This window comes from Echinops telfairi, unplaced genomic scaffold (assembly GCF_000313985.2).
Source record: "Echinops telfairi isolate 266 unplaced genomic scaffold, ASM31398v2 ScPeMD7_3;HRSCAF=10, whole genome shotgun sequence".
Taxonomy (NCBI): domain Eukaryota; kingdom Metazoa; phylum Chordata; class Mammalia; order Afrosoricida; family Tenrecidae; genus Echinops; species Echinops telfairi.
Window position 1 is genome coordinate 48235131 of NW_022103899.1, and position 18593 is coordinate 48253723.

The window sequence follows — 18593 nt, forward strand, 5'->3', positions numbered from 1 at the left end:
CTGCCAGGCCATTGAGAAGTGATGACTCAGCCAAGACGACACACAATCTTGACCATCAACAGCCAGCCAATATTACTCTAGCCTCAAACTCATTCCCGCCAGGCATAGATTTTGCTTTTTAAACGATTGCTGTCAATGTGAAGTGTCAGATAATGAGAGTGCCGATAAGTGAGGAATGGGTGCAATGAATTAAGGAGAACCTCATTTTGTTCCTTTATGAGTCTAATGTAGGAAAGTTAGCTGTGGGTGGGTGAAGCTTCACTCTCCTTGTCTCAAGTTTTACACAGGGAGACCAGCTGGAGTTGACACCCCTCACCCCCAACCTCTTCCCATTTTCCCTTCCCTGCTCCTGGCCTGGGGGAGACGGGTGACATCTCACTAGGGCTATGTCCTCGAAATCCCTAGGTGGTACAAATGATTAAGGTGCTCAGCTGATAACTGAAAGGTTGGGCGGGTCAAGTCCCTCTAGAGGCAGTTACAGTCACAAAAACTCTGCGGAACACAGTTTTACTCTAGCACCCACAGGGTCTCCAAGGGTCAGAACCCACTGGGTGGCAATGGGCTGCTTAGTCTCTTCCTCAGCTCCATTCTCTCTCTCCTCCTCCCCTGGGTGTGCTGACCTCAACAGGGCATCCATGTGGGCTGTTCTTAAGCATCCGCGCTAGACATCTCAGCTGGACAGGTTGTGCCTTTGGGGAGAGCCCATTGGGCTGTACATGGCAAGTGCCCCAGAAACAACTCCTTTTGGCCACTGATATAAAGCTATTCAGATCAGTCTATCAGCAGTAAAGCTGACAGTGTGACTTCCCTTTACCATGTTGAGGTGCCATTTGGGTTTGATCTCAGGAAGGGAGGAAAGGGTGTTAAATATTAGCCCTTAAAGTCCAACAGGAGGATGGGGCGGGGGAACTCGCATGATTTACATAGCAAAGCGAGGCCACCAGTCCATTCCCACCAAGTTCCACATTTAAATGGCCAAAAGGTTGGCTTCTAACTCCTGACAACCCCATCTGTCAGAATAGATCTGTGCTCCACAGGACACTCAATGGCAAATTTAAAAAAAAAAGTAAATAAATAGATGGCAGGATTTCTTGAGAGGCTGGAACCCACAGAAGTATGGTCAACCCCATTAACCCTTGTGTACTCAGGTCTCACAAAACAACCAGAGCCCAGTTAAACCTCCATCGACAGGCCCAGCTCCTCACAAAAGGGGTGAATGGGAAGCCCTATAAATGAATGCCATTCACGATCAAGTAAATAGTTGATTGAGTGGATAAAAACCAAAAGGTTGATGGTTTGAACCTGCCAGCTGCTCTGCAGGAGAAAAGACCTGGCTTGGGAATCTCTTTCCATGTAAAAATTGCAGCCTAAGAAACCCTATGGGACACTTCCTGCTCACACAGGGTTACCATGAGTCAGAAACAACCTGTCTGGACACAACTCCACAGAACACAGCATTCAGTGGCTCATCACTGGAAAGGAACATAATTCTATCCTGCTTCCAGCAATAGAGCTCCCGCTGGGATCCAGAACTGGCGCTACCATGAACGTCCGTGAGTTACATTACCCTCACAGAACTGCTTACTCTACGTCTGTTCAACTCTCCAAAGCAGTACTGTCAGGACCAAGCAGGAATTCGAGGCACAGGTCTGTTGCCGTTGGAGCCCTGGTGGTGCTGTGGTTACACATTGAGCCGCTGGCCTCAAGGTCAGCAGTTGGAAACCACCAGCCACTCCACAGAAGAAAGGTGACGCTTTCTACTCCCACAAAGTGCTACAGTCTAGGAAACCCCCAAGGGCAGTGGCAGCTGCCTGGAAGGGTCACTATGAGTTAGAACCGACTCCCTGGCCGTGGGTTTGCTTTCTGTTTTTGTTTTCAAATACAGGCTACACCGATAGAAAGGATCCAAGAAAACAGCACAGACAGAGAGACACCACATGTTGCAGCCCTCACGTGCTGATTGCTGGCAAGCGTTCAGTCTAGGTATTCCTTACGGAGTAAGGAATCATGGGCTATAGAGATCCTGAAGGAATTTAATTTAATGAAACGATAGGAACAACTACAATTAGGATATAATTGTGTGTATGTAAATAGGCTGAGGGGAGCCTTGATGAAGCCCGTGGTTGTTACATCCACCAGCATTCTGGCCTTCGTTATTAATTTGCACGGCTAGGAAGAAAGGGCTAGTTAATCAAAGATAAACCATCCCGATGCTTGTGAATGAACGAGCGCCAAGGTACGGTGGGATAATGAGGGAGCGCCGTGCACACACACAGCTCACTGCTAAACGAGCGCTTTCTGGCTGGCCACATAGGAGGTCTCCTTATTGAAAGATTTATTTTTAATTTTGAACAGCTTCCCAGCATTACCCTTCACGAAAATTAAAATAAGGAGCTGGCATTTTGTCCTTATTCAGCTGCGCTGCTCACCAGGGCAGAGAAAACCTCATTGTGTCGGAAGAATCGCTGTCCACCTCTCTCTTATTCTCGTCGAACGACTTGGACTTTTCTTTCCCCCTCACCCCTCTCTAGTCCTATTTTTGTACAATTTCTTCTCTGGGAGGGTTTTTAGCTTGATTGTTTTGTGCTCTTTGGAGCTTTGGGCCCTGGTCGGGGTTGACATAATCCCTTGGCTTGAATCCTTAAGTATACAGAGAGTTATAGTCCCTTTCCCTCAGATTCTATGGGAGCCAGCCCTGTCCTCAGCAAGTCTCCCAGAGACTTTTCTCAGACGAAACCTCTGTATGACTGAGGTTTCTAAGGGTCCAATCCTAGTTTTAATTTCGGATCCTGGAGTCATGTTGTGATGGATGGCAGCCAGAAAGGTGCATGATTAGGACTGAACATAAGAGTACTGACTGCGTCACAAGTCGGAGGCTCCATGGAGGGAAGTGACAACTTGGCACACCTCTGCTTTCTTAGGGGGTCATCCGGGCGGTTCCAACTCAAATAGCTACCCTATGTCAACAGAATGAAACACCTCTGGTCCTGCACCATCCTCCCAATTGTTCTTACGTTTGAGCCCATTATTGCAGCCACTGTGCCCATCCACCTTGTCCAGGGTCTCCCTTTGTTTGCTGTTCTACTTTACCCAGCATGATGGCCTTCTCCAGAGACTGGTCTCTCCTGACAACATGTCCAAAGTACGTGAGACAAAGTCTCAACACCTTGCCTCGAAGGAGCGTGCTGGCTTTCCTGCCAAGACAGATTTGTATACCTCTTGCTCCTTCAGAGACATTCCATTGCATGTTTCCAGGACCTGTGCAATATCTCCATCATATTCTTATGAACGAAAACAAGCAACAGCATTGATGTTCGCAGAGCACTGGGGCTGCTCCCAGGAAGTCCGAAGCCATACTATTCTTTGTAGAAAAATCAAACGAATCACCACTACCTGTGCTCATACCTAAAACTGCGGAACCAAGAGACCGAGGGGTAACCAGACGATCTGTGTATCTACCTTGCGTCTCACAGAGGCTGATCTTCTTTAGACCTGAAGCTGCATTCCAGGAAGACTTGCCAGTCTCACTACAGTTCCTAATCGTCTCCAAGTCTTAACGTGTTATTTATTCTAGAGAGTTCAGGGAAAAGGAGAAAAATAATGGCTCTGGACTGGGACACTGGACTACTCTCCATTCCAGGATCAATTAGTGCTGATATTTCACTATTGAGTGCACTTACTGAAATATTCATTTCAGCGCAAAGTGCAGTAAGGGGTGCGAGAATTGCTGGCCATTTATATTCCTTTTCCAAGGATGTTTGTTCTCCTTAAAGAGCCCCACAAAACAGTAAACTACAGGTCCCCGCCTCCCCCCTCCGGACTCCTCTTTTAACTCTCCAGAAGTAGCAGGGAGTTGGCAATGAAAAACACATGGTAGAGATCCAGAAAGGGAAATTCGCACAAGCATGGCCAAGAAGAGCTTGGGGTGAGGGGCGGGCAGGAGGGAATGGAGATGAATGGGTCAGAACCTAGAAATTGAGGTTTGGCTTGCACTTGAAAACATTGGCTGGCCAAGAATGGGTAATAGATCTGCAATTAGCATCAGGGAAATAAAGTGTACCCACACTGGGCAGAAGTCATCTGAAGGTGCTGGAGGAAGACATGTACGGTGTACGGCAGGCTCCCCTGCAGGAGTGACAGTTGACACTCTGTCAACTGTACATTCTCGTATAAAAGTGGCCGAAGAACTAAAGCAAAGCTGGTCAAGCACAAAGGTAAAGGTGTCCCTCACTGCCAGCAGGTCCACTCTGACTCACAGTGATCCCATAGGAGAGCCCTGTCATTCTTTACTGAAGTAGAAAGCCTCAGATCTTTCTCCCCTGGTGCGACTGGTGGTTTCAAACTACTGACCTTGTGGTTAGCGGCCTAACACAGAACCACTACGCTACCAAGGCTCCTTACAAGGTGTTCACATAAGGAATTTATAATTTACAAGTCTACATGGCAATTGTAGTGTAAGTCTGTGTAGATGTCTTCAAAACATGTAAATGACGAGAAGAGCAAAACTATAGCAACAAATGTTTTCATTGAAAAGACAGCCGTATTGGCAAACACACGTGACTGACTGAACGAATAAAATTTGTAATATCAAGAACTCTGTACCGGCTCTGATGGCAATCAAGGACTTACTGGCTGAAGTGACATGGTGAATGGGAAGTTCAAGGTGGACACCCCACAAATGGAGATCTTGCAATTAAATAAGCCTCATTTTCCACGATCTCTATACCACCTACTATAGAGCACGCTATGAAATCAGCATCCAAAATGCATCTGAGGAGGGACTAAACATCTTTCTTAATTATCTTAAGAGCAAAGATGCTACTTTGGGGACTAAGGCGCACCTAACTGAAGCCATGGTACTTTTCCTCATCTCACATGAATGGGAAAGTTGAACGATATATAAGGAAAACCAGACAAGAATTGGTGCATTTGAACTATGGTGTTGGCGAAGAATGTGGCCAGTACCATGGGCTGCCTGAAGAATGGCAAATTGGTCTTAAAAGGACCACAGCCAGAATGCTTTTGAGAAGTGAGTGGTGAGACTTCGTCTCATGGACTTTGAACATGCTGTTAGGAGAGACAATTCCGGTATAAAGACATCAGGGTGATACAATAGAGGGTCAAGGAAAGAGTGTAAGGGTCTCAAAGAGGTGGAAAGACTCCGTGGCTGGCACCATGGGCTCAAACACAAGTATGACTGTGAGGATGGCACAGGGCTGGACACTCGGGGACCCATTAGTCAAAACTGACGCCATGGCACCTAATAACAAGTGTCTTTGCTCTCACGGTTCAAAGAGTCACAATTAGATCCATGCGGTTCTGCGTCAGTGGTAGACCTTTGACACGTCCAATTCACGCGGATCACACCATAAAACAGTCTTGACTCCTACCTGCTTGGTTGGTTGTCACGGTGACCGAAACCGATTGATCGGGACTAGGGTTATACTTGGACACTCCGTTCACTGCCCAGATTTCAAAGGTGTAGTTGGTATGAGCTAGGAGGTCAGTGATGGAGACTTTGGTGGTCTTGAGGCCGTTTTGCTGAGGGGTATAATGGACACCACTCCCACAGGGCCGGCACTTGCTGGGGTCACCAGCTCCACATTTCTTGCAGACCACATTGTACGAAATGTCCTGGCGGCCACCTGTGTTCTGAGGGCTGCTCCATTCCAAGTTCACCGACGTCTCGTTGACATTTGAAATCAAGTTGAGAGGAGCAGAAGGGGGACCTGGAGAAACAGAAAACAGACATCACACCAAGAATGGGAAAAAAAAATTTATATATATACACATATCCTTTCAAAAGCTCCATAGAGAACTTAGAGTGCTCTCTGTAGCTCCAGGAAGAAAGGTGGGCCCATTTGGCAAGGCAAATAGCAGGTCATGCCAGTAGAAAGACCTTTAAAAAGAACAATATGATAGAAGCATGTGCTTGTAAATGTCATTCTCGTTCCTGTACAAACAAATCTAGCGTCAACTCCTGTTCTGAGATGTGACGCAATCCTCCACCTAATGGGCTCCAAGCCCAGGCTTCCCCCTTTGAAGTATGAAGATAATATCACAACTTATCCAGTCTCAATCTTATCATCCCCCAAACGGGTGGAAGAATATGATTCTCGTTCCCGGGGCTGTTGTGAGACGCCAGCAAATTAATACGTACAACAGCCCTTCTAAAGATAAATGAGAATTTCATCAATACGAAATAAAATGAACAGGGCTGTATAGATACGCCTCTGGCGTGGCAGTTGAAGGCTAAGCTGCTTATGGAGAATTAGTTAGAACTGGTTTGACCTGGTGGCTGAGATGGTGCCGATACAGCTGCTGAGAGGCAGGGACTGTTCAAGGCTCCCAGGTCCCTCCTCCTATCCTTCAACTGACCAAGGCTGCACCGGGCAGGTATTCGCTCCCACCAGCATCAAAGTGGCTCCGAAATATGAATGGTGACAATGGATGTTTTGAGACAGAACTGACCATGAAGAGCCTGCTTGCTGGTTAAAAACAATAAAAAGAAACCCTCTCTGTGCTCTCTGTCACCGAGTCAGCGCTGACTCCTAGCGATCCCCTGTGTGTACAATCGCCCAGACTGTAACTGTCTACAGGAGGAGAAAGAAAACAGTCTTCCTTCCGTGGAGCTGCAGGTGGTTTTGAACTGCCGACCATGGGGATCACAGCTCAACTAATAACCATAACGCCACCAGGGTTCCTCTTTAAATGACAAGAAGTCATCACACAAATTACCTTCAAGTAATGAGTGAAAGGGGGGGGGGGCGGCAGGGTATTCTTGGTCAGTGCTAATTTCGAAGGTTTAAAGACACTGGCATGTTCCAATGGAAAATAATGACTCCATTCCATGGCTGCAACGTTTCTTCTTTCCTCCCCATTTCTATCTTTCAAGAGAAGCCAAAATAACGTCCAGTGGATATGTAAGGCTTCTTACCATATCCATACTATTGCTAACCAATTAGAATGCTTTTGGGGACATGTATTCAAGTTCCCCAGGAAAAAAGAAATTAAAGGGAGGTCCACATGACTGTGGGTGACGACCAAGCTAGTTGACCAGAATGGAATGTCTCTGTTGAAAGTAACCATTGAGAGAGAAACGAAAGAGGTAATCAGCAAATAAGGATACTTAGCCCGTGATAATGGAGGGGGAAAGGATTTTGGTGGTACCATTTCAGAAGGGTTGACTTACTCTTCCTTTCCCTTTACAGAGCTTAAGGCTGTACAAGTAAGGTGTTTGTGGCCCACCTGGGAGATTAGACACCCTGCTAAGAATGGAAATAAACTACAGGGACCCCTGAAGAGGAAAGTTTTTTCCATCCTCCTAGGCTTAAAAGGGAACCCTGGTGGCATAGTGGGGTTAGTGTTGTGCTTCTAACTGCAATGTCAGCAGTTCAAAATCACTAGCCGCTCTGTGGGAGAAGGAGGAGGCTTTCTAAAAGAAGGGCCTCTCTAAAGGAGATCCAGTCTACTGTAGAGTGGGTATTTCACTAAGCCCACAAAGGAAGAACTACATGTGGAGTACACCATTTGAACCCAGGGTCCCTGGACTGAGAACCTCATCGACCCAGGAGACAAAAACAGGGCTGTCATACCAGAGATCTTGCTAGATGGAAAAAAAGCAGCAGCAGTAGAATCAGGAAAATGGCACGAGACAAAGCAAGGTGGTTATAGCGAGCAAACTCCGTGGGCACGCTGAGCCGTGGATCGTAAGAGTGGAGGGTCTTTGGGCAGGAGGTCCCCTGGTGGAATGGAGTGCTTCTCAACATTTGCCCATGCAGCTAGCTCAGCTTGCCAAACCATGGCATGAGAGGCTTCCCACCAAGGCTTATAGGACATGGGGTGTCCCATGCACTTGTGGGCAAAACTAATGAGTGCGAGCAAGGCAGAGGGCAAGCTGAGAGACCAAGGGCCAGAGAGGTCTGCCTATAGTATAGGCCCTGAGAAGAGGCAGTCCTGCTCTAAGAACAATATCCTGAGGAGTCCCCGATTTTAAGGTATCATCTGTTACTTCCCCCAAAACAATGCTATGATTATGAGTATTCATTTAAGTCCCAAACAGCGAGTGTGGCCAGGGAGTCCCATGTGGTCATTGCAATGAATTGTTGCACCCAACAGAGAAGTTAATAGTGTTGTGGGAAGGGAGCTTGGGGTCAGAAGTGGTAAAAAAGATGGAGAGAGGAAGTATGCCTGGTTTTTGCCTCAGAGGAACCAAGCTTGTTGATCTTGATCATTTATTCATTCTTATGAAAAGGAGGTCGGATGCCCACCAAACCAAAAGTCAAACTCCTGCCACCACACGTCAATCAACTCATAGTGACCCGTTAGGACAGGACAGAGCTGCCCCGGTGAGATTCAGATACTGTAACTCTTAATAGGAATAGAAAGCCCCGGGGAGGGGCTGGTGGTCTTAAACTGCTGCCCTTGTCATTAGTTGCCCCAATGAGTAACTATGACACCAGCAGGGCTCCTGCTGATGCCCCCCACTGTCAGGGGAGACCAGCCCCAAACAATAATCATGAGTCCGGTAGGCACAACTGTATGGCGATAATACATAAAGACTATAGTAAAGTCATAAGAGAATAAGAGATAGGAGAGAGTCAAATAAAGGAGTCAGACACATTTCATGGTAGCATGCTCACCTCAGCCCCTTTTATTGTCCACATGGAGGTTCAGGAGGAGGAGAGTGAAGCCAAGGAGGGAGAGAGAGGGAGGGGAGCCCAGAGGAGAGAACATATTTCTAACCAAGGCTAATATATCTTTGGAGGGGTGTAAGCCCCCTGATTACAGGTAACCACCTATGCCAAAGGAAGGGGTTGTACCAAAGGCAATACAGCAATGGGAGGGAGATGATCTAAGGGTGTACATGCAATAGGGAGAGGAGGGTTTAGGGGTACACATGTGACAAGATGGGTGGATCCTAGATTCGGGTTGGCAGCCTAACCTTGGTTGTCACTGAGCTGGTTTGGCCTGTCTTATTCTGAGCTCTCCAGGGAAAGCAATCCACTGTCCTTAACGGCAGGGAGTGAGCCCCACCGAGGGTGGACCAGGGACTCTGATTGCACTGGACGGCTGATGCCTTCAGGGAGATAGCTTGACAATCATTGACCATGAGTTGCAAGCAGTATCCTAGGTCTGACATATACTTGGGGGAGACAAGCTGGGGAAATGTCTTTTTATATCCCATACACCACACATCATTTTTAACAAGTTCATTAATCCCTACTTGCTCCCAAATCTGACTCTCATTCTAGGATTATTATCCTGATCTATAGTGGGCATCACTCTGGCCAGATGACTCCAAGTAGAAATATGGATAATGGCTTTTAAAAATATATATGAAAAGTTTCCATCAAAACTCGCTGAGGCCTTCATGTGAAATGTGCAGCTCGTAAAAGTTAGTGCAAACCTTCAACCCTATCCAAACTCTGCATATGCTCACGACCACAGAGATATCTAGGACAGGTCAGCAGCTCAAAGCTTGCGCGGGCCTGTTTTGTAAACTGGGTCAGCCCTGGTCCTTGCTTTGCTGTGACTTTCAGGGTCACATTAAGAGTGACTCTCAAATCCATTAACCTCCTTGCCAAGGTTCTCGGTCCACTTTCACATGGGAAAATGCAACACAATGAACCAAGCATTGTAGAAGCAGAAAGTCAGTAATTAGTATGTAGGACGGGGCATGACAGTGTCTAAACAGAGAAGAAATGGAGCAGAAAACTAAATGGTCGCAGGACTCAGAGATAGAACACTGCCATGTGAAGGGGTGGGGGGTGGGGGGGACAAACCTAAGATACTGCAGGCTTTCACACTGGAGGGCTGGAATGAAGGTGCTATCTTGGAGGAGGCTTCTTTCTGTGGACAGTAAAGCTTCCAGAAGGTTCTGGGTTGATGCTCAAAGGAAGAGAGAGAAGTTGATCCATTCAGAGCTGCTTCCATAGAAGGTTTTGTGAGTGGTTGCATATTCTGTATGTTTTGCAGCTATATGGGAGAGATGCTCTATGGGCAAACAGTCACAGCCCCAAAATTGGATTATGACTGAGTCTTGAGAGAGATGGAAACAGCCATGCCGCAGGATCGCTGCATTGGCATGGATCAACCTGGGAAAGGACTTAGTCTCCGAGCATTAAAATCACAGTGGAGGTTGCATTGAATTTGTAGGACTGTGGTTCTCCCCTGCCCCTTTTGTCCTTTCTTCCATTTAAACTATGACCTATTAAAGATGACATATCAAATGTATTTCTCATTTATAAGGAAGGACTTTGTTTTCCTAACGTTTCTTCCCAAAGCAACGAGGAGAAAAAAAAAAAAAAGCACAGACCTTAATAAAACCCCAATCCATCTGGACAAAACCAATATACTAATTAATTCCACTTTAAAACTATTATCTGTATAGATTGCTTTCAAGAAAAGAAAACAGACATTCAGGATAGCCTGGGCTCTTTCTCAGGAACTGCAAAACACCCAAACAAACAGAGAGAGATAAACAAACAGAGAGGGAAAAAACCCTCTTAAATGGTTTTCTCTTCTATTTCTGTAAGTATATTTAGAAACAATTACATTTCTGACAAGGTGACTGCCTTTCTAATCAGAAGTCTGTCCCCCTGCAAATAGATCTCCCATTACAAAATAACAAATGCCGACAGCCGGACCATGTTTTAATGTGTTAACCCTCTCTATCAGCATCATGCTCACTGAGCAGACTGACACCAGCATCGGGGTACGTGAAGGTCATTGTGAATAGTATGATTTTACTCTTTTTATTCCTTGACTGCAAGACTGGAAGCAAGCCTGACGCTGGAATGGGTCCAGATCGCAGCTCCTGTGACTGTTTCTTTGATTGGGACATGCAATGCTGTCTTGTTAGTCACACACACATTGCATGTCTGTCTGCTTCTGTCCACAGCTACGCACTCCTCAAGAAGAACTGATGTCTCCATCCTCTCCCAGTGTCCCACCCTGGTTCCTCATTCAGAGCCAGCTCAACGAGGAGTCAACGAGCCAGTGAATGAATGGAAAGTAGCAAGATCCGTTCATGTATCTGCTAGCCACCTATCTACCCCAAACCAACAAAACTCCCAGCCATTGAGTCAATGCCAACTCATAGTGACCCTACAGAACAGGGTAGAAGTGCCCTGTGGGTTTCCAAGACTGCAACTCTTCACTGAAGTAGAAAGTCTCATCTTTCTCCCAGGAAGTGGCCGAGGGTTTTGAACTGCTAACCTTGTGGAAACCACTCCACTACTAGTGCTCCTACCCACAGTGCTATTTAAAAAGTGTAGATTAACACATGCTCCTTCTAGCTAAAGCTGGACTAGTCACCTTTTCACTTACAGACTCATTCACATAAAGCTCTATGAGGAAGTATTTCCAGGCGAGTAGTAGCAGAGGCACTGGCAGGTCCATGGGACAATCCTCACCCTCCATGACCAGAGACTTGGGTTCAATTCTTCACCAATGCATCTCATGTAGGGCCTCCACCTGTCAAGCAATGGACCTCTGTGTGCTGCTAGGAGGACAGGTTTCAGAGGAGCTTCCAGACTAAGATAAACTAGGAAAAAATGGCTTGGTGAACTATTTCTGAAAACCAGCCAATGAAAACTCTCTGGATCAAAGCACTTTGAGCTCCAGCCAATCATGGGATGGCACAGAACTGGGTAACTGGGTAGAACTTCTTGTCCATTTTATCAGGTGATTGCTATTGGCTGGTGGCAGACTTGACTGCTGTTAATAATAATTTAATTCAAGTCCCTCTTTGCTGGAACTAGTGTCCAATTGGGAATGTAAAACACAGGCTCTGTCAGCTAACATTCACTCTTCTTTTCCACCCTGAATGCAGGTGGTGGCTCTTTTTGGTCCTGAAGTTCAAGAAAACAATCTTTGAAAAATCATTTAACAGTTTCAAGCGCAGGCAGGCTGGCATTTTCCTTATCTGTCCTCACAAAATTAACTCATTTAAAAACTATAAATCACTCAAATGCTAACGCTGTACTTAAGGGAACTATCGATGTCCTTTTATGTTTGGGGGTTTATTCTTTCAACTTCATGAAACCCACAGCTCAGGCCAAGATGATTTCTCTGCCTCTCACAACAAAAATGGGGGCTAGCTTTTTAAGAACCTTCTACAGGAGATCAAAGAGAAAATAGTAGTTTGAAAGATAGAAGGGAACTTTCGGGAGCAGTGAATGGATGTTAACAGAGAAAGACCTCCACCAGAAAAGGAGAGTAAGCAAAGTTTCACAAGTGGAGGAATGCCACACTGTCATGATGTGTGCAAACAATGTGGAGCTAGTGTGTGTTCTGTTGTGTGTATTGTCCACAACAGTAACAACAAAATTAATATGCATATCAAAATAAACATGCATATTTTTGATGTTGCTACCACGTTAAACTAATGTAATATTTTTTTATGCTTAGAATGTTCTTGAATTTAGTAGCCCAGCAATTAGCTGTACTACCAGAATAGAAAGTCAAATGAGGTCATCTTGTAGCGCAGGAGTTAATCTTAAGCATTTCTGTTAAAGACAATGTAGTGAATAGTACAGGCATTATGGGCCACATGGTCTCTGGAGCAAGTACTCATCTCGGCCATCGTATTGAAAAGCAGCCATGGGCAATATCGATACACAAATATATATTGTATTTGGCACAGCCAGAATCCAATACATCTTTACTTGCAAAAAGCAGCAGCAGTTAAATTTGACCTGCAGATCAGTTGGCTTTAGAGAAGTGGTTCTCAACCTTCCTAATGCAGCGACCCTTTAATACAGTTCCTCATGTTGTGGTGACCCCCACCAACCATAAAATTATTTTCATTGCTACTTCATAACTAATTTTTCTACTGTTATGAATCAGGCAACACCTGTGAAAAGGCCCTTCGACCCCCAACGGGATTGCAACCCACAGGTTGAGAACTGCTGCTTTAGAGAATGTGACAGGAACAATACACCCTCTCTTCCTAGTACGATGCTCATGTGCACCAGGGAACTCAGCTAAAGAGTCTGTAATTTGGCCCAGTGGACTGAGGCCACCAAGTATCAGTCTTCATTACCCAGTGATCAGAAGAACTAGATGGTGCCCGGCTACCACTAAAAACTGCCCTGAAAGGGGGCACAAAGAAAGGCCTTGGATAGAGTGAAAGAAAAGAAAGGAACAAAATTCAAAATCTTAGAAGACACTCCATTTGCTGGTCAGAGAGAGACAAGGGGAACCCCCAAGATGATGGATCTTACTCACCTTACAGTCTGGAGATAACCACCCGCAAGGTTAAATCTTCACCCAAATGACAGGTCTATACAGAGTACAATGACACTAGGAACGTACATCCACCTTAAAAGGACCAGCCATTTGACGTCAAAAGATCAAGTTATCCCAGGACAAAGTTGAGAAGGGTTAGGAACAAAGGAGTAATGGACATCTAATACACAGGGAGGAAGTGGGACAAACGATGTGACATGGGGGTGGGGGGGGCTTGCAATGGATGAAATCAAACAGCGTGTATGACTTGTTGACTGTAAAACCAATCCTCTGTTCTGTAAACCTTCATTGAACGCACAAGAAAAAGTTCAATGATATAAGCAACACAACAAAACCCCCCTAACGTACATAGTCATACAGCCCAGGTAACAATTACGGCTTCTCAAGCCTAGTTACATCTACCTTCATGGATTAAGGAAGACATGACAAGCCTGTTTTACCATGGTCTATTTCTTGTGGCTGTCATTGCTCTGAAAGCAACGGGCACCCTATTTCTCGCCATCCTGGAGAAATATAGTGAACACCCCTATGCGTCCCTGGTGTGAAATACTTGGTGCGTCACACAGCAGGTACTGGTGAGAGGTGCTCAGTGGGTAATTATTATTTTCTAGAGGATGTCACTTTGCATTCCGTTGACAGGGGTCTGACAGTATGTAACCCCAAAGGGGTGCCAAATCATAGCAGACGCAAAAGACTATCCTGTATATCAGATCAAAGCATAATGTAGTATCCTAAATAGATTCTTGAGCTTCCTTAATGAACCATGTACTCTCTTCTGGAGGTGGGAAGGGATGGGAGCTTCCAGATAGATCATAGTTATAAAATAAGTTAAACTAATTCAATGTGAAAATTTTAGGAGACTATTCTAAACATCAAGACAATTCTAGTAATTCCACAAATCTCGATTCTTTCCTCCCCAGCACCAGACTACAGTTGTGTCTTTGAGGAGTGTGACTGCATACTTGCTGGCTTAGGTGAGGGCTTAAAGCAGTCCCTTTCAGAGGGCAACCTTATGTTTACGTATCCACATGAAATCTGCATGAGCCTTCATAAGATTATTATTCACAAATGATCAGCCAACCCTGAGCCTAAAGTCATAAATGACTGCAATGTTAACCAGGAGCTTGGTACTAACCATTCCACAGAATCCAGGTTTGTTATAACTTTACCATGTGCAACACACACACACACACACGCACGCACGCACGCACGCACGCACACGCACACGCACGCGCGCACACAGGGTAGAATGGACTGCTTCATTCTTAAAGGAAACACCTGGGACTTTTGCAAGAGAGAGAGAAACTCATCCTTACCCACTGCATAAAGAAGTGGGGACTGGTAGGACAAAAAGGGTACACCCCCAAGGACAGAGAGTGGGTTAGAATTCCATGCACACTTGGAACATCCACATCTTATAGCTGTTAGAATTAAAATACTGGCAAGAATCCAGAACCAAGGGGAAACAATTAAGTATAAAACTCACATTGTTCGCAAAACTTTAAACATGCCACTTATCGTATATACACGAGTAAAAGCCAAGTTTTTCAGCATGTGTTTAATGCACTTTTGGTGGTAAAATCAGGTTCCTTGGCGGATATTGGGGTCGGCTTATATTCGAGTATAGACGGTACATACTTCGAAGTGGTGTTGGGGGCTCTGTCTGGATGTCCCTCTCCTGGTTCTTTGAATAGCTGACTCCATACTTGTCTCTTGAATGGGGCTCTGGTGGCCTAGTGGGTTACCCAGAGAGCCGCTAACTACAAGGTTAACGGTTTGAAAACACCAGCTGCTCTGTGGGAGAAAGACAAAGCTCTCCTCTCCCATACAAATTTACAGCCTCTAAATAAATAAACAAATAAGAAATTTTAAAAATTACAGCCTCAGAAACCACAGGGGTCACTCTACCATGACTTGTAGGGTCACGATGAGTCAGAATTGACTCAATGGCATTGAGTCTCTAGCTCTCTGGTCCTCCTGCCCGACCACTTCATGATGGAAAGTGAAAATCTCTCGGCTCCCCTCCCAGTGTCCCACCTGCCCTTGCTTGCTCTGTCTAAAATTCCCCTCGTGTGAGAATCTTTAACCCTCTTGTTTATTGACTTATGGCTTATACGCCCGCAAGACCCATACTCCCTGAGAACAGGAGTCCTCTTTTCTCTCTGGTTGGTGACAGCGTCCCCAGCCCTTACAGGGTTGACTGACATATAGCAGAGACTCGACACATAGCTTCTGTAACCACAGAGACAAAGGACATGAGACAGGTCCTGTGATGACTTTCGTTCACGCCTTAGACGCACCACTAATCATCATGATTCCCTGTATCGCCAAAACTCCCCCACAGAGCGATCAAGTGTATGCTTAAATGTTTAAAAAAATAAATAAAAAGCCAAGTCAGTATTCAAGCCATGGTGTCAAGGGACAGTTGACAAGCGACCGAAGGCACCGGACTCCAGTGACAGAGTGGTTTTCAGAGCTATTACAGATGTTTAACACGTAACTGATTTTAAAATTCAATGTCTGAGCCATGAAATTAATTCTAGATGTGGAAAGAAACATTCCCCAAGAGCATGGGAGAATCGCAACTCTTAAATGATCCATTTCTTTCAGCGTGACTGTCACCCGACTGAAATGTCAGGGTGGCCTGTGCTCGGCAGATCTTCCCAGGAAGAAGCACCTCGGGTCCCCAAGTTCCATTTCCTAAGGCTTCATTAATCATGTACAATGTCCGGACTGTCAAGGAGATGACAGCGTCGTCGCGGTTAAGCCCTTCAGATAAGCCTTTGTTGTTAATCTCTCTCCAGTTGAAAGGCAGGCTCTTCGGCATAGTCAACAGTTGAGGGTGTACGTTGAGACTCTGAAATAAAGCCCGAGATGTCCCCCCTGACAGTTGTATACATTGCCATCACTAATTGCTTTCTCTCGGCCCTGGCCCCAGTGGGTTCGCTGACACAAAGCCTGCTGTTCAGGGACACCTCTTCGGAGCTGCTTTGGAGTCGTCCCGTAACCGTTTATCATAGCAGCGTATATGCTGTAACAATGGGCCGAGCCAAAGCGAGCAGAGCTGTCCATCACAAAGAATCAGAAACCGGTGGGCACACATTGGTGCTGTCATGGAAAATGCTTGGCTTCTTGTAGAGGTGGATTCTGGCTGGGAGTTCGCAACCACCTGCCTGGGGTCCATTTCCCCATTCCCCCCTCCTGTAATCCTGGATGTTTGCAGGCTAAATGGAGGTCTGAGTTTCTTTATGATAAGATGACAAGTATGTGGCTAGGAGTCCTGGGGGGATTGGGGGGGGGGCAATGATTACACATGGGGCTGCTAACTGCAAAGTCAGCAGTTGAAACCACTAGCTGCTCTTAAGGAGAAGCGTGGAACTTTCTACTCCTTTAAAGAGTTACAGTCTTGAACATCCACAGGGCGGTTCCATCCTATCCCATAGGGTCACGATGAGTTGGTATCAAGTGGATGGCAGTGAGATTTGAAGGGTTGGGGTTTTTTGAGTGTATGGCTGGAGGGCGATGGTGGGTGAGTGGTAGGATCCTCCCCTCACCCCATTTGTAGATGGGAGCCCCAGGTTCCATTCGCTGCGGAGACCTCAAGGGTAGGCTTCATCTAAGGTGACCAGACGTCCCGATTTTGCAGGACAGTCCCGATTTTTGGCATTTTTTAAAAGTCCCGATTTTTTGAAAGAATGCATGACAAGCTAGGGAACGTCTATTTGGTCCATATAGACCAAATTTTTAATCCGGCCCCCCCACCCATCAATGGTGTCCCACTTTAAATCTGGTCACCTTAGCTTCACCACCCATGTGCCAGTGGAGGTGTCTGTGTGTTGCTAGGATTCAGAAGCAATGTCGATAGGGCTTTCAGACGAAGAAGAACCAGGAAGACATTTCTGAAAGTTAGTCAAGGAAAAATAAAGCGATGGACCACAATCTCATTGGGCATGGGGCTGCCATGAGTCCATAGTCCACTCAACGGCAACTAAGTACAACAACAACACCTAGGGCTGGCGATCTTTACAAGGTGAATTCTTAGTTATCCTTGATGATGCTACAATAAAAAAAGAGCAAGAAAAGTAATATTGGTGCGAGTCTGCGTCATCTTACATTTCTTGGCAAAGCGCTTTTTCAAAAGTTTAATACCTTGTCTTATTCAACCTCAACAACCGAAAAAATAACCGACTGAGAACTTAAGGAACTCATCCAAATGAACACAGCCACGCAGAGCAAAGCAATGCTCAGCACCCCCATCCCAAGGTTAACAAAAAGACCTTCCTTCATAAGGAATTCAGAGACAAAGGTGAACCTTCATTATGGATTCTTTGTGGAATAAGCTGAAAAGTTACCGCATTTTGTCAGTCGATCCCAGTGCCTGCCCGGCATGAGGAGCATTAATTTTTGGATGGTGGTCTTGCCGCCCCCGAGTCGTCTCTCCTGCCTGGTCCTTATCTCCCACACAAGTAGGTAAGTCAGGGTTTCTGTCCACGGTTCTTTTCCCAGGTGGGAGGTCCTGATGGGGCAGTTCTACTCAGTCCTCTGTGGCCACTTCAAGTTGGAATTGAATGGACTAGATGCCAATGATTTTGGTATTCTCACTAACCTCTTCTATAGAACACACTTCCCTCCCCCTGCCACCCCCAATCACTGTATTCTTAGTTGCTTACAGCTGTGAAGCAAACAGAAATATGCTAAGGATTGGGGGAAGGCAGTTTACTTGAAACTGAAGGCTGTCTTTTATCCCATGGTTTATACATCAAAGCCTGGGGCTACACATCCCTCCCGAAATCCCTTAGCCAGGCGGTTAAGCATGTCAATCTGTAGGGTAGAGAACTCAGCTGAACATGCAGAGGCACTTTCAAGGGTTTGTTTGAAAATGGGATGAGCTTTCCCAAATTAAAACACTTTAAAGCGAGAGGAAGAGAATGGGAGATTCTCTCCTCTCCTGACCTTGGAAACAAGCAAGGGCTGTGCTATTTCAATTTGCATTCAGACCTGAACAGCACAGTCACCCGGCACCAGTGATTTCACATTGGGTTTCCACTGATAGCTGCTCGTCATTCCACTCCGGCTCATTGTGTTGATCGCTGTCAGGCGGCATTCGAAGGTGAGGGCTTTGAGTAGAACTGGAATGGCCATTTCAAAGCAGTACACTTTCTGGAGGCACTACGGCGGCTCACCACTTTCGATTAGAAAAGGTCAAGGGACAGACAATGGAAGTGATGTCTGCTGTCTGGAGGAAGGCTATACCCATTGCTTGATAGCCTAACCTGCGGAAGAAAGAAAAGGAAGGAAGGAAGGAAGGAAGGAAGGAAGGAAGGAAGGAAGGAAGGAAG

At 45.9% G+C, this 18593-nt stretch overlaps 1 protein-coding gene across 2 annotated transcripts in view; it reads right to left on the minus strand.

Annotated features, from left to right (window-relative positions):
• Nucleotides 1-18593, minus strand: part of EPHA4 (EPH receptor A4) — a 158982-nt gene that overhangs the window by 60911 nt on the left and 79478 nt on the right. For both annotated transcript variants that reach the window (XM_004701633.2, XM_004701634.2), the window contains exon 5: nt 5391-5729. In XM_004701633.2, coding sequence (XP_004701690.1) covers nt 5391-5729 — 339 coding nt within the window. The remainder of the gene's footprint in view (nt 1-5390; nt 5730-18593) is intronic.